Raw genomic sequence first — 15,605 nt, forward strand, 5'->3', positions numbered from 1 at the left:
AGCATTGTCGCTTTATGCTGTTTGCAGCAGCTGTAACATGGCTCCCAAACTGTCCCTCTTTCAGAGTGACAGTCCCTCTTTGGGACCCCTGTCCCTCTTTTTTCCTCATTTGTCCCTCTTTCAGGACTCCTGTACAGATCTATGTATAGATATCTACTGAAAAATATGTGTTCAAAGTGGACCTGAACTCTTGCACAGGACAGAAGGAAACCTAGAGAAATGCACCCTGTATGTATTTAGAGAGTTTAATCTGTCTAATTCCCCCTCATCTGTGACTAATCACAAGTTGTAATTTGGTCTCTCCCCTGTGTCACCTGACTGCCACGGCAGATAAGCTTATATGAAAGCACAGGATGTTAACAATATGTCTGCTTCCATGAAAGCAGGAAGTAGAAACATTGGAGATTTATTTTAGGACTTGTATCGGCTGCAACAGGGAAATGTTTTTTCTTTAAGGCTTCTTGCACACCAAGACGTTGCGTTAGGTGCTACGTTAAGGTCGCATAACGTGCACCTAACACAACGTATGGTGCTGCAAGTGAGGACGGTAGAGTGAGCCGCGTTAGGCGGCTCGATTCCTATAATGTCTCCCAGAGTGGCGCTGATTGGCCGGCAGGACCACGTGATGCGGAGCGAGACACTCCGCATCACGTGGTCCCACCGGCCAATCAGCGGCCGCCAGTGCAGTGAATATTAAGTAGCCATGTGCGCGGCTACTGTAGCTGGCTCTCCCCGCCTCCTCTCCGCCCCCCACTGCGCATGTGCAAACAGTCTAACGCGGCTATAGCCGCTGTAACACCGTAGCATGCTGCACTTTCCGGAGAACGTGCAGCGTTACATGTAACGCAACGTGGGCTGTGTGAACAGCCCACTTGTGTTACATTGCTGTGCGTTGGGGGAGCGTTACAGGCGCACTAACGTGCGCCTGTAACGTCTTAGTGTGTAAGCAGCCTAAAGGTTAGTAAGCTGCTTGTCTTTTAGAGCAGAGAGTAAGTTCTGCATTTAGGTCTGTTTGAATTGACAGATTACCAGTGTAAATTAGAAGAGATCGGAGAGGACAGAGCATCCGGAGAGGACGGAGCATCTGGAGAGGACGGCAAGGGAGCCCACAGACCTCATGGGGCTGGAGGAAACCCCAGGTAAGTATAAACACACCTATATTGCTGATCTCAGGTTACCTTTAAACGGTACACCTTATGCTAAGTACACACGATACAATTTACGTCTATGGGAAATTGGTCGAAAATCAGATCAGACTTGTTGAAAATAATTGATCTGACAATAAATCTGTCAGAAAATTGTATAGTGTGTACCTAGCATTAGTGTCACTTTAGGTACTGTTTAAGGGTAGGATACCTGGGTGGCCCATACAGCCAGCTCTGCAGCCCTGGGCAACTGCCCAGCTTGCCCCTATGGAAGAGCCGGCCCTGGTCTTAGTTCTCTGAACAAACTGGAAAAATAATTTTTACATAAAGCCACAGTTACAGTGGGTTGCAAAAGTATTCGGCCCCCTTGAAGTTTTCCGCATTTTGTCACATTACTGCCACAAACATGCATCAATTTTATTGGAATTCCACGTGAAAGACCAATACAAAGTGGTGTACATGTAAGAAGTGGATCGAAAATCATACATCATTCCAAACATTTTTTACAAATAAATAACTGCAAAGTGGGGTGTGCGTAATTTCTCGGCCCCCTGAGTCAATACTTTGTAGAACCACCTTTGCTGGAATTACAGCTGCCAGTCTTTTAGGGTATGTCTCTACCAGCTTTGCACATCTAGAGACTGAAATCCTTGCCCATTCTTCTTTGCAAAACAGCTCCAGCTCAGTCAGATTAGATGGACAGCGTTTGTGAACAGCAGTTTTCAGATCTTGCCACAGATTCTCGTTTGGATTTAGATCTGGACTTGGACTGGGCCATTCTAACACATAGATATGTTTTGTTTTAAACCATTCCATTGTTGCCCTGGCTTTATGTTTAGGGTCATTGTCCTGCTGGAAGGTGAACCTCCACTCCAGTCTCAAGTCTTTTGCAGTCTCCAAGAGGTTTTCTTCCAAGTTTGCCCTGTATTTGGCTCCATCCATCTTCCCATCAACTCTGACCAGCTTCCCTGTCCCTGCTGAAGAGATGCACCCCCTGAGCATGATGCTGCCACCACCATATTTGACAGTGGGGATGGTGTGTTCAGAGTGATGTGCAGTGTTAGTTTTCCGCCACATATAGCGTTTTGCATTTTGGCCAAAAAGTTCCATTTTGGTCTCATCTGACCAGAGCACCTTCTTCCACATGGTTGCTGTGTCCCCCACATGGCTTGTGGCAAACTACAAACATGACTTCTTATGCTTTCTGTTAACAATGCCTTTCTTCTTGCCACTCTTCCATAAAGGCCAACTTTGTACAGTGCATGACTAATAGTTGTCCTATGGACAGTCTCCCACCTGAGCTGTAGATCTCTGCAGCTCGTCCAGAGTCACCATGGGCCTCTTGACTGCATTTCTGATCAGCGCTCTTGTTGTTCGGCCTGTGAGTTTAGGTGGATGGCCTTGTCTTGGTAGGTTTACAGTTGTGCCATACTCCTTCCATTTCTGAATGATCACTTGATCAGTGCTCCGTGGGATGTTCAAGGCTTTGGAAATCTTTTTGTAGCCTAAGCCTGCTTTAAATTTCTCAATAACTTGGTCCCTGACCTGTCTTTTGTGTTCTTTTGACTTCACTGTGTTGTTGCTCCCAATATTCTCTTAGACAACCTCTGAGGCCCTCACAGAGCAGCTGTATTTGTACTGACATTAGATTACACACAGGTGCACTCTATTTAGTCATTAGCACTCATTATGCAATGTCTATAGGCAACTGACTGCACTCAGATCAAAGGGGGGCGAATAATTATGCACACACCACTTTGCAGTTATTTATTTGTAAAAAATGTTTGGAATCATGTATGATTTTCGTTCCACTTCTCACACGTACACTACTAAAGCACCTCCGGAAGCTAAAGACAAGGAAGGCTTCTGGCCCGGATGGCATATCCCCATCCTGTCTGAAAACCTGTGCAGGTCAGCTAGCCCCAGTCCTCACCTCCATTTTCAACAGATCCCTGGAGCTGGGCAAAGTCCCCTCCTGTTTCAAAAAAGCTGACATCATTCCAGTTCCCAAGAAGCCAGGAGTCACAGATCTAAACAACTTCAGACCTGTCGCTCTAACTCCAATCATCATGAAGACCTTCGAAAGATTGGTCCTATCCTATCTGAAGAACCACACAAACACCCTACTAGATCCTCTCCAATTCGCATATAGGGCCAACCGGTCCGTGGACGACACTATTAACATCATTCTTGCACACATCACGGAGCACCTGGACAAACCCAAGTCATATGCCAGGATCCTCCTCCTGGACTTCAGTTCCGCTTTCAATACCATCTGTCCGCACATTCTGCATGACAATCTGAAACGACTCGGTGTGGACTCCACCCTATGTGCCTGGATCAAGGACTTTCTTACAAACAGGACACAGCTAGTTAGACTTGGCGGCCACCCCTCCAGTGTAAGAACCACCAACACTGGTGCTCCGCAAGGGTGCGTATTGTCACCGATGCTCTTTTCCCTGTACACAAACAGCTGCACCCAGGGCCGGGCCGAGGCATAGGCTGGAGAGGCTCCAGCCTCAGGGCGCAGTGTAGGAGGGGGCGCACAATTCATTCAGCTGGCATTCCTAATTGTGCTTGAAGCAGAAAGAAATAAGAAAAGGGGATACATAGCAGTGACTGCAAGCCAGATACCTAGATATTAAGGTGTTGGGGAGGTTGTGGGCCCTGTGGCGCCTCTTAGTCTAATAGCAATCAGTGTGTGACGGCTAGGGTGGGAGGGATGGAGGGGAGCACTTTGGTGTCTCAGCCTTGGGTGCTGGAGGACCTTGTCCCGCCTCTGGCTGCACCTCTTCTGCGGACACAGTCAAGGTCATTAAGTTTGCGGATGATACTACCATTCTAGGTCTCATTGGGGATGATGGTGAGCTTGAATATCGCGGTGAAATTGAGCGGACCCTCAGGTGGTGCTCGGAAAACAAGCTTGTACTAAATGCGGCAAAAACTGTGGAACTGATAGTGGACTTCAGGAAGAACGCCCCAACACCTAGCCCAATCTTCATCAATGGCATGGAGGTCTCCAGGGTACAAAGTGCTCGGCTCCTAGGCACCACCATCACTGAGAAACTTGAGATGGGATGCAAATATCTCCACGACACAAAAGAAAGCCCAGCAGAGACTGTTCTTTCTGAGACAGCTGAGGAAGTTTGGAATGCCAAAGGAACTTCTGACCAGCTTTTACACAGCGACCATTGAATCTGTCCTTTACTCCTCCATCATCGTGTGGTACTCAGGTGCTAGCGCAAGGGACAGGCTCAAACTCCAGAGAGTTATCAACACCGCAGAGAAGATCATCGGGTCTCCCCTGCCTCCACTGGACCTTCTCCATTCAAACAGAATGAGGTCAAGGGCAAACAAGATCATACATGACCCCTCCCACCCTGGCAATCAATTCTTCAATCTCCTCCGCTCAGGTCGTCGATATAGGTCCATTCCCACCAAAACCACCAGGCGCAGAAACACATTCTTCCCTCAGGCGATCGCCCTCCTCAATTCAGACCATCTCTAAATAGCCATCCTCCAGCTCCCTCCTGCCTCCTTGGCATACCTGTGCACGATCGCAGCCCTAGGACTGTTTCAAAATGTGACTGTATAGAATGTAGATGAATACTATGTATTGTAACTGTAACTTGCACTATGTTGTTGTGTTATTCGTATCGTAAATTTCTTGCACAAATTCTTATGTTGCTGTGTTATTGCACCATGCCAACTGCCTGTGTCCACAAATAATTCCGGGTGCGGCGCCTGTCGCACTTGGCGAATAAAGAATTCTGATTCTGACTTTGTATTGGTCTTTCATGTGGAATTCCAATAAAATTGATTCAGGTTTGTGGCAGTAATATGACAAAATGTGGAAAACTTCAAAGGGGGCGAATACTTTTGCAACCCACTGTATAACTGAAACTGCAGAATTTCCCTTCTGGTGACTCACCAGTTCTGATTTAGGTTCCATGGAAAACTCTTCTTATTGTAACATTTGTAGAGCTGAGATAGACGAGGAATGTAAGGCATTTGATGCGCTGATTGGTGCAGTTAACAGACAATGATAATCTGTCGCTCCGAAACCCCCCAGTGAGTCATTATATACACCATGGCGGTAATAACCAACACAAATAAACTTCACTGGAACAATAGTGCTTCCTGTATACGCAGCAAGTGGCTAAAATTACTAGGAAGACCAGCAGGACTAAAACTGACAATTCTGAGAGTAAATATGAGCCTTCCTGGTTGTCATTGCTGGAAGATCAGATCCCGCCATGAAGTCATCATGTTTCTTTAGAAAGCGATTATGTGTGGAGATCTGTTCAGAGAGTTAAAAAGAAACCGTAACCAAGAATTGAACTTCATCCCAATCAGTAGCTGATATCCCGTTTCCCATGAGAAATCTTTTCCTTTTCTCAAACGGACCATCAGGGGGGTCTGTATGGCTGATATTGTGGTGAAACCCCTCCCACAGTGTGATGTCATGACCATGGTCCTGACAGTTTCCTGTCTGTGGACCTCATTGCATTGTGGAAAATAGCTGTTCACAGCTGTTTCCAACTGCCAAAAAAGCAAGCAGCTTCTCCTTCCACTGACATCACCTGCCAGCAGTAAGGGCACGATTCCATTAGAGCTGCGCGCGTCTGCGAAAAGCGCGCCGGCTCTTCCGGGTCTGCGGGAAAGCACATGAATCCCATCAGCCGTGCCATGCACGCCTATGGGATCCGCAGCCTCCCGCGCCGATTTGGATGGAAAAGCCGGCCGAATCGCTAGCGGTAGCGATTCGGCCGGCATTACCATTGCACCGTATGGCAGAGTTTCCCCGCACTATTTGCCTGCGGGGAAACTCTGCAGATTTGCGGCGGTTTCCGCTCAAGTGGAAACGCGTCCTAAAAATGTCACCATGTGATAAATGTCAGCATGTAAATCAGGGAGAGGAAAGATTTTACAATGGGCAAACACTGACTAAATCATTTATACATAATTATTGTAAAAATGAAGCACTTATTTATTACATTATTTTCACTGGAGTTCCTCTTTAAGTGTCCTTTCTTATCTCAAAATGTTGGGAGGAATGCTCACAGCTGTGGGCACCACTGGGGCTGCTCCTCTGTAGTTACGCCCCGTTCCCTACACTTGTCTGCAGAGAGATGTGTATTATTTTAATTTTTTTTTATTTATTTTTTTGAATATTTTTTTTAGTTTGAAGGTAATTGTCTACACAATGGTTAAAGGTAAGGACTAAAAAGAAACACTTAGCAGGGAGGTGGTTAAGATTACTAGGGATTTTGTTGTAACTGCCCTTCCCCAAACTGAGAATCTTCCAGTGTAAGTGGAAGGCTATGCGGACAAGACCAATAACATTTATATTGTGCTTTTCTCCTGACTGACTCAAAACGCCAGAGCTGCAATCACTAGGATGCGCTCTATCGTTAGTAGCATTGTTAGGGAGACTTGCCTAAGGTCCTCACTGAATAGGTGCTTTATTACTGAACAGGAAGAGCCAAGATTCATACCCCCGGTCTCCTGTTAGAGGCAGAGCCCTTATCCATTACACTATCCAGCCACTCAGAAACAACGGATGCTGGGTAGCATGTGATCTCTTGTCATCTATCACTACAAAGAAACCAAGAAAATTCATAACAAGCTTTTCAGTTGTTTTCTATAGCCTAGTAATTTCATACGTATATACGCTGTAAAAGTGCTGGAAGTCTAAAGTCTGATTAATCCCACAAAATTAACTTCACCTTTTTTATTACTTTTAACTTTCTTTTTCTAATATTCCAACTTTCAGGATCTTCTTCCCAGCAGACGTTTCATGAGACCTGTCCAGGCGTATAATCACTACCAGCTCGTAGTAACCTTCTAATGTTCTTTGTGGTTCCAGGCTATGACTTTGCGGCGGTGTTGGAGTGGTTTGCCGAGAGGGTTGACCGCATCATTCTCCTCTTCGATGCCCACAAGTTGGACATTTCGGATGAGTTCTCCGAAGTCATCAAAGCTCTGAAGAACCACGAAGACAAAATGCGTGTGGTCCTCAACAAGGCTGACCAGATTGAGACCCAGCAGCTCATGAGGGTGTACGGGGCTCTCATGTGGTCCCTAGGGAAAATTGTCAACACCCCAGAAGTCATCAGGGTCTACATTGGATCTTTCTGGTCCCACCCGCTTCTCATTCCCGACAACCGCAAACTCTTTGAGGCGGAGGAACAGGACCTCTTTAGAGACATTCAGAGTCTACCACGCAATGCGGCTCTGAGGAAGCTCAATGACTTGATCAAAAGAGCACGTCTGGCAAAAGTAAGTTCCATAAAGTTTAGCATGCTCATGTAGTTCAGCAGTGGGGACTTAAAGTGGAAGTACTTTCAGCATTTACTTCCATTGCTCCCCTATTTGTATTTATAATTATGGATACATTTAAGTTCTTTTTTTATTATTATTATTATTATTATTATTATTATTTAAAAAGCAAGTGTCATCTGTAGTTTTTGTATGTGGTGTTTAGGCTTCTGATAGCCCGGAGCTGGTTCATTGTCGGGAATCGTTTATAAAAAGTGTCACAACAATGGTAAAACACAGAGATTATCGTCCATGTAGACAAGTCCGTCCAGGCAGATCGGTTCGGCTGAAAATCAGTGTTAATAGTTTGTACTGCATTATGGCAAACAATCGATCCATGCAAAATACTCACGTATTGCGAATCTCGCACCTGGTCCTAATTTTCACGCTCTGGCAGACTGACATTGTGCCATCACTGAATTCAAATGTGCGGCGTTGTTCGCTCATCGCTAACCATCGAGGATGCTAGTTTTCTGACGACCAAAGTCTAGCATGTGTACAATGCTCAAAGATGGTCAATAAGATGTGAATAATTTTGAGCTGATTATGCCAATTTTGTATGCAAGTGTATGCGGTTTCCAGCGGTGAGGAGAGAAGAAGGCTCTAACGTACTTGTTTATTTCTCTTGTCACACTTTATATAGTTATAATAGGTTGATGAGATGGATGGTGTTAAGTCCTTATTCAGATGATTTGCTGTTTGTGTAGTCTGTGGGGTCCTGATTGTCACGTTTTGCCGTCCTCAGGTCCACGCCTACATCATCAGCTCCCTGAAGAAAGAGATGCCGGCCGTATTTGGGAAGGACAACAAGAAGAAGGAGCTGATTGGCACTTTGGGAGAGATCTATGGCCGGATCGAGAAAGAACACCAGATCTCACCTGGAGACTTCCCTAACCTGAAGAAGATGCAGGTACAGATGCATGTCTACCCAGAGCCGGATCCCTACATAGGCCACATAGGCGTATAGAATATTTGGGAGAGGATTCTTCGACAACTCATTAAACAAAAATATATATCCCCATACGAGTGGTGCACTCGAATCAATGCACACATGTGGGAGTATTATTATTATTATTTATTAGATTTATATACCGCCAACATATTACGCAGCGCTGTACAATAAATAAGGTTACAGACAATGATAACAGGGGTGACAGAACAATACAGGTAATAGCAAAAAGATACACAACACAATGCAGACAGTAGTACAATGCCAGATCATAAACTGGAGTGGTAACAAGTTCCAAATTCTGGGTAAAGTGCACACAGTCAAGTATGATACACAAGGGGAGAGGGCCCTGCCAAGGCTTACAATCTGGACGGAGGGGTTGGTGACACAAAAGGAGGGGGTGCAGCAAGAAGTTATTGGCAGAAAGAATTAGGGCAGTGTTGAGTTGATGTAGGCCTCCTTGAAGTAGTGAGTTTTGAGTGCTTTTTTGAAGGTGTTGAAGGTGAGAGCGAGCCTGATGGGCAGTGGGAGAGAGTTCCACAGGATGGGGGCAGCTCTAGTGAAGTCCTGCAATCGTGCATGGGAGTGCAAGATGCGTGGGGTGGTTAAGAGGAGGTTGTTGGAGGAGCGAAGTGGGCGGCCAGGTGTATATCTGCTGACCAGGTCAGAGATGTAGCTTGGGCAGGACTTGTGTATGGATTTGTAGGCCAAACATAGGACCTTGAAGCTAATTCTGAAGTGAATTGCAAGCCAATGAAGGGATTTGCGTAGGGGAGTTGTGGAGACAGAGCAGTGGGAGGAGTAGATGAGTCTGGCTGCTGCGTTCATGATGGATTGTAGGGGGGCTATGCGGTTTTGAGGGAGGCCTGACAGGAGGGAGTTGCAGTAGTCCAAGCGGGAGATGATGAGGGCATGGACAAGGAGTTTGGCAGTGTCTGGGGCCAGGAAAGGCCAGATCTTGGAGATGTTGCGTAGGTGGAAATAGCAGGCCCTAGCTATGGTTTGGATGTGGGAGGTGAAGGAGAGGGCCGAGTCCAGGGTGACAGCCAGGCAGCGGGCTTGTGTGGTTGGATGAATTATTGTGCCATTGACAGTGATGTAGAGGTCAGTGGGGGGTGAGGCAGCACGGGGTGGGAATATTAGGAGTTCAGTCTTATCCAGGTTTAGTTTTAGGAACCTGGCAGACATCCAGGATGAAATAGCCGAGAGGCCAGAGGATACCTTCTCCATGGTGGTGGTGGAGAGGTCAGTGGTATGGAGGTAAATCTGGGTGTCATCTGCATATAGGTGATAGTTGAAACCCAGAGAGGAGATGAGTTTTCCGATGGAGGCGGTGTAAATGGAGAACAGCAGGGGACCAAGAACAGAGCCTTGGGGGACCCCAACTGAAAGTGGGATGGAGGTTGAGGAGGAACCATTAAAGGAGGTCTTGAAGGAGCGATTTGAGAGGTAGGAGGAGAACCATGCTAGGGCAAGGTCTTGGATACCCACAGATTGCAGGGACTGGAGTAGAAGGGAGTGATCGACAGTGTCGAATGCTGATGAGAGGTCTAGGAGGAGAAGGATAGTGTATTTTCCTTCGGCCTTGGCAAGCGTGAGGTCATTGACTACCTTGGTGAGGGCAGTCTCGGTGGAGTGGGCTGGCCGAAATCCTGATTGTAGAGGGTCAAACAGGGAGTTGGAGTCAAGGTAATGGGTCATGCGTTGGTGGACTTGACGCTCCAGGAGTTTAGATGCAAAAGGGAGTAGGGATATAGGGCGGTAGCTGGATGGAAGTGAGGGGTCTAGTGAGGGCTTTTTAAGTAGGGGAAGTACAGTGGCCTGTTTGAAGTCAGAGGGGAAGGTGGCCGTGGAGAGGGAGAGGTTAAACAGAGAGGTGAGGACAAGAGCCAGAACAGGGAAGTGAGGACGGAGGCAGTTGGATGGCACAGGGTCTAGGGGGCTGGAGGTGGCAGGAGAAGTGGCTAGGAGATTGCTGACTTCATCCTTTGTGATAGGAGTAAAGGCAGTGAGTGGTGGGTGGGGTGGGGGAGAGGTATAGGTGGGAGAGGAAGAAGTGGTGGAGTGGAGGCATGAGATTTCCCGTCGGATGCTGGCTATTTTATCAGTAAAGTGGCTGGACAGATCAGTGGCTGAGAGGGCGGAGGTGTGGGGAGGAGTGGTGTGGGGTTAAGGAGGGAGTTGAAGGTGGCGAAGAGGCGCCGAGGGTTGGAGGCTTGGGATCCGATCAGGGCAGCAAAGTATTTTTGTTTAGCATCAGTTAATGCGGAATAGAACAGCTGCAGGTTGGCCTTGTACTCCAAGAAGTCGGAGTTGAGGCGGGATTTCCTCCATTTGCGTTCATAGGCGCGTGTCTGTTTTTTGGAGGTTGCGAGTGTGTGCATTGTGCCAGGGCTGGGGGTTGATGGGACGGCTGGGGCAGAATGTGGGGGGTGCAGCAATGTCTAGGGCTGCTGAAAGGGCCTGGTTGTATTTGGCCACAGCTTGGTTTGGGCAGGTATGGTTTGGGAGGGTGGATGTGAGGGAGTGGAAGGGGGTTGGCTAGTGCAGTTGGGTCTAGGTTACGCAGATCTCTCTGCCAACGACCTGCGGGTGGTGGAGGGTGGGGGGAGCATGATGCGGAGATCGAGAAAGTGAGAAGGTGATGGTCGGAGAGGGGGAAGGGTGTGATGTCCAGGTTAGGGAGGGTGGCGGATTTTGAGAAAATCAGGTCGAGAGTGTGGCCAGCGCGGTGGGTGGAGGAATTGGTGTGTTGGGAGAGGCCAAGGGAGGTAGTGAGGGAGAGCAGTTGAGAGGTTTTAGGGGAGTAAGGACTGTCCATGGGGATGTTGAAGTCCCCAAGTAAGATGGTGGGGAGGTCAGAGGAGAGGGTGTGTGGGAGCCAAGAGGCCAGGTTGTCCAGGAATTGTTTAATGGAGGTGGATGGGGGGCGGTAAAGGACTGCGATGACTGCCGGAATGGGATGGTAGAGGCGGATAACATGTGTCTCAAAGGCGGTAAAGTTTAGGGAAGGGGGTGGCGTGAGGACACGGAAAGTGCAGGATGGGAAGAGGAGCAGACCCACCCCTCCCCCAGACCTGTTTTCTGGTCTGGGGGTGTGACTGAGGTGAAGCCCCTCATAGGAGAGGGCTGCTGCTGCAGCAGAGTCAGAGGGGGTGAGCCATGTCTCTGTGAGGGCAAAGAGGGTGAGGGAGTTGGAGAGAAAAAGGTCATGGATTTCAGTGAGTTTATTATGGACTGATCTAGCATTCCAGAGGGCGCAGGAGAGAGGGGTGGTGTGCTTGTGAGAGGTCTGGATGGGAATGAGGGAGTGCGGGAAGGGACTGTGAGGGGGGTGGAGACGTGTTTAGAGTGGGGTGTGCAGGGAGTCAGTGATGGAGTGGTATGGGAGATGCGTGGGGGTGGAGGGCAAAATGGGAGGCTAGAGTTAGATAAGGTGACCTTAGTGAGGACTAGGTGGTGAAGGAGCAGGTGGAGGAAGAGCAGATTGTAATATGTAGGTAATGGAGAAAGAGGTGTGCAGAAAGGTGGAGGAGACATGGAGTTTGAGAGTAGGGAGGGATTGTCTGTGTAGGCTGAGATGTTTTAGCAGTGTTTAAAGTTATAAATAATGCAAATACCTCAGTGACTGCTTAATGCTGCTGTATTGCTGGTGAATTCTGGTAAAGTCGACATAGTATATCCTTAAAGCCATTCTTAAAACGCGAGCCGACAATCGTCAAAGCCGACTAGACATCATCCTTATGTAAATCCACACAGCCCTAGTGTTTGCATAAGATTGATCTAGAGACCATAAAGGTCCGTACACACGCCGGACTGGAAGCAACGCACTGTCGGCGGACTGATACGGCTGTTTCTGAGCGATCCGCCCGGCGGATCGCTCAGAAACAGCCGTATCAGTCTGCAGACAGACGGGCGGATCGCTCAGAAACAGCCGTATCAGTCTGCAGACAGACTGTACACACGCCGGACTGTCGTTGGAACGCCCACCCAGCGGGAGGTGACGACAGACCCGTCGTTGCCTCCAGTCCGGCGTGTGTATGGACCTTTAGCCTCCACTACAATCAGCTGTGAGCTGGACAGGAAGTTGACCAGCATGGGGGTGGACTATGCAAATACTTAGAGCTGGGTGGATGAGAATGTGTGAATTGAGCAAACAGTAGGATAACAGTAGGGGGGGGGGGGGGGGGATTTACAGGTAAATGCAAGAAATTTAAATATAGATACTATATAGTAAGGGCAGATCAGAAGAAATAATCAAATCACATACACAGGCAGATGCAATTCGAGAATCGTGTGTAGATGGAGAAAGTCACATACACAGGCAGATGGAGTAGGAAGATAAGTATAATAAGAAACCACAATAAAAAATATTAGTATCCAACTTTATTTATTGGATACTAATCATTTTTGTTATGATTTCTTATACTTATCTTCCGACCCCTCCATGAACGCCACATAGGCAGCAGCTGTCCTCAGCAATCTCCTAAGGACCCTTTCCCACTAGCTAACGCATGCACAAACCCGATTTTATGCACGCATTATGACGCACGGTGTGACGATGGGAAGTTGCAGTTCGGTGCGTATCAGCGAAGCTAGTTCTTAAGGAAAGCTCTGTAGGCCCTCACTCATGTCTAAGAACCCAATAAACATAAAAAGCAGCAGTGATTATGGATAGTAAACTAGGTGCAGTGAGTGCTGATCTCTGCTACCCCCAGTATGTACAGTATAAGCTGTTACTCTGTGCCTATATACATAGTAAACTAGCTGCAGTGTGTGTTGATGTCTGCTACCCCTAGTATGTACAGTATTAGCTGTTACTCGACAGCTATACTGGTTGCAAATAAAGGAATTTTACAAGTCACAGAGGCTCCAAACTTCATGTACTGCGTATTATTAGTTATCCACCAGTCCTAGTAGATCCTTCTTAAGTAACTGGGCGGGAATCGCGGCTTTAACTAATTCTGTGCCTGTTTTACAAAAGACAGATACATAGGATAGGGCTTTCATTTGTACAGAGCTGTATTTAGGAAATATCCCTTCTCCCAGGCAACAGGCTCGTTTATTAGATGAATAAATCCCTGGCACAGAGCTCTGATAAGCTCCAGATCCCGCTGGTATAAACTTGGCTGCATCCCGCTGAATGTGAGGCCCGGCAGAGAGAGAGCGTCTCATCGGGACTGGAGGCCTCTCGCTGGATGTCACATCGGGATAACGGGTCACGCCTTGCAGTGTCCTGCGTGCGCACATCGCGCTCGTGTACAGCCAGGCTCAGGGGTTCTGGGGCTGTCTGTGCGTTGTGGGTTATACATAGCAAATTGGCACAAGGTTATATTGATAGGATTTAATAAAACAATTCTGTTAAATGAATCATGCATGAAAAAGTTTAGTAAAAAAAAATAGTGTAAGGCCCCCCTTCATACTTTACAGAATTCGTATTGGGGGGTTTCCGAATTCTTGTTCGCCGCACACCTAATGCAAATCAATGGCACTGATATGTGGAAGTGACATCACTTCCGCATATAGAGCGGGTGCGTCTGGCGCCCGCTCGTACTACTGGTCGGGTCGCCGCTGATCCTGAGGTCTGCTGAGTCTGACTGCGAGGTAAGGGGGGGGGGGGAGCGCTGGCGGCGGGGCCTCCCTGTCACTCACTACCTAAAGGGCCTCCCTGTCACTCACTACCTAAAGGGCCTCCCTGTCACTCACTACCTAAAGGGCCCTCCCTGTCACTCACTCACTACCTAAAGGGCCTCCCTGTTACTCACTCACTACCTAAAGGGCCTCCCTGGCACTCACTCACTACCTAAAGGGCTCCCTGGCACTCACTCACTACCTAAAGGGGCTCCCTGGCACTCACTCACTACCTAAAGGTGCTCCCTGTCACTCACTCACTGCCTAAAGGGGCTCCCTGGCACTCACTCACTACCTAAAAGGGCTCCCTAGGAACTCACTCACTACCTAAAGGGGCTCCCTGTCACTCACTCACTGCATAAAGGGGCTCCCTGGCACTCACTCACTACCTAAAGGGGCTCCCTGGCACTCACTCACTACCTAAAGGGGCTCCCCTGGCACTCACTACCTAAAGGGGCTCCCTGTCACTCACTCACTGCCTGAAGGGGCTCCCTGTCACTCACTCACTGCCTGAAGGGGCTCCCTGTCACTCACTCACTGCCTGAAGGGGCTCCCTGGCACTCACTCACTACCTAAAGGGGCTCCCTGGCACTCACTCACTACCTAAAGGGGCCCCTGGCACTCACTCACTGCCTAAAGGGGCTCCCTGGCACTCACTCACTGCCTAAAGGGGCTCCCTGGCACTCACTCACTGCCTAAAGGGGCTCCCTGGCACTCACTCACTGCCTAAAGGGGCTCCCTGTCACTCACTCACTGCCTGAAGGGGCTCCCTGTCACTCACTCACTGCCTGAAGGGGCTCCCTGTCACTCACTCACTGCCTGAAGGGGCTCCCTGGCACTCACTCACTACCTAAAGGGGCTCCCTGGCACTCACTCACTACCTAAAGGGGCCCCTGGCACTCACTCACTGCCTAAAGGGGCTCCCTGGTACTCACTCACTGCCTAAAGGGGCTCCCTGGCACTCACTCACTGCCTAAAGGGGCTCCCTGTCACTCACTCACTGCCTAAAGGGGCTCGCTGGCACTCACTCACTACCTAAAGGGGCTCCCTGTCACTCACTCACTCACTGCATAAAGGGGCTCCCTGGCACTCACTCACTGCCTAAAGGGGCTCCCTGGCACTCACTCACTGCCTAAAGGGGCTCCCTGGCACTCACTCACTGCCTAAAGGGGCTCCCTGGCACTCACTCACTGCCTGAAGGGGCTCCCTGGCACTCACTCACTGCCTGAAGGGGCTCCCTGTCACTCACTCACTGCCTGAAGGGGCTCCCTGGCACTCACTGCCTAAAGGGGCTCCCTGGCACTCACTCACTACCTAAAGGGGCTCCCTGGCACTCACTCACTACCTAAAGGGGCTCCCTGTCACTAACTATCGGGGTCCCTGTCACTCACTACCTAACTGGAGGCGCCTGTCACTAGCTAACCTAGGGGTCCCTGTCACTCACTACCTAACTTGAGGGGCTACCATATTAAGGGGGCATTCTGCCTATTTATGTGAAATGCTGTCTATTTATGTGCCTCATGACTGCTGAATTTGTCTTGTTGGGAGCCTTATGATTT

General features: G+C 48.7%; 1 protein-coding gene across 1 annotated transcript in view; it reads left to right on the plus strand.

Moving 5' to 3' along the window:
* The window catches only part of EHD3 (EH domain containing 3), an 87,366-nt gene that overhangs the window by 65,335 nt on the left and 6,426 nt on the right, over positions 1 to 15,605 (plus strand). Inside the window, exons 4-5 of the mRNA XM_068232793.1 lie at positions 7,015 to 7,427; positions 8,212 to 8,376. Coding sequence (XP_068088894.1) covers positions 7,015 to 7,427; positions 8,212 to 8,376 — 578 coding nt within the window. The remainder of the gene's footprint in view (positions 1 to 7,014; positions 7,428 to 8,211; positions 8,377 to 15,605) is intronic.

The sequence above is a fragment of the Hyperolius riggenbachi genome, chromosome 4 (genome assembly GCF_040937935.1).
Source record: "Hyperolius riggenbachi isolate aHypRig1 chromosome 4, aHypRig1.pri, whole genome shotgun sequence".
NCBI lineage: Eukaryota > Metazoa > Chordata > Amphibia > Anura > Hyperoliidae > Hyperolius > Hyperolius riggenbachi.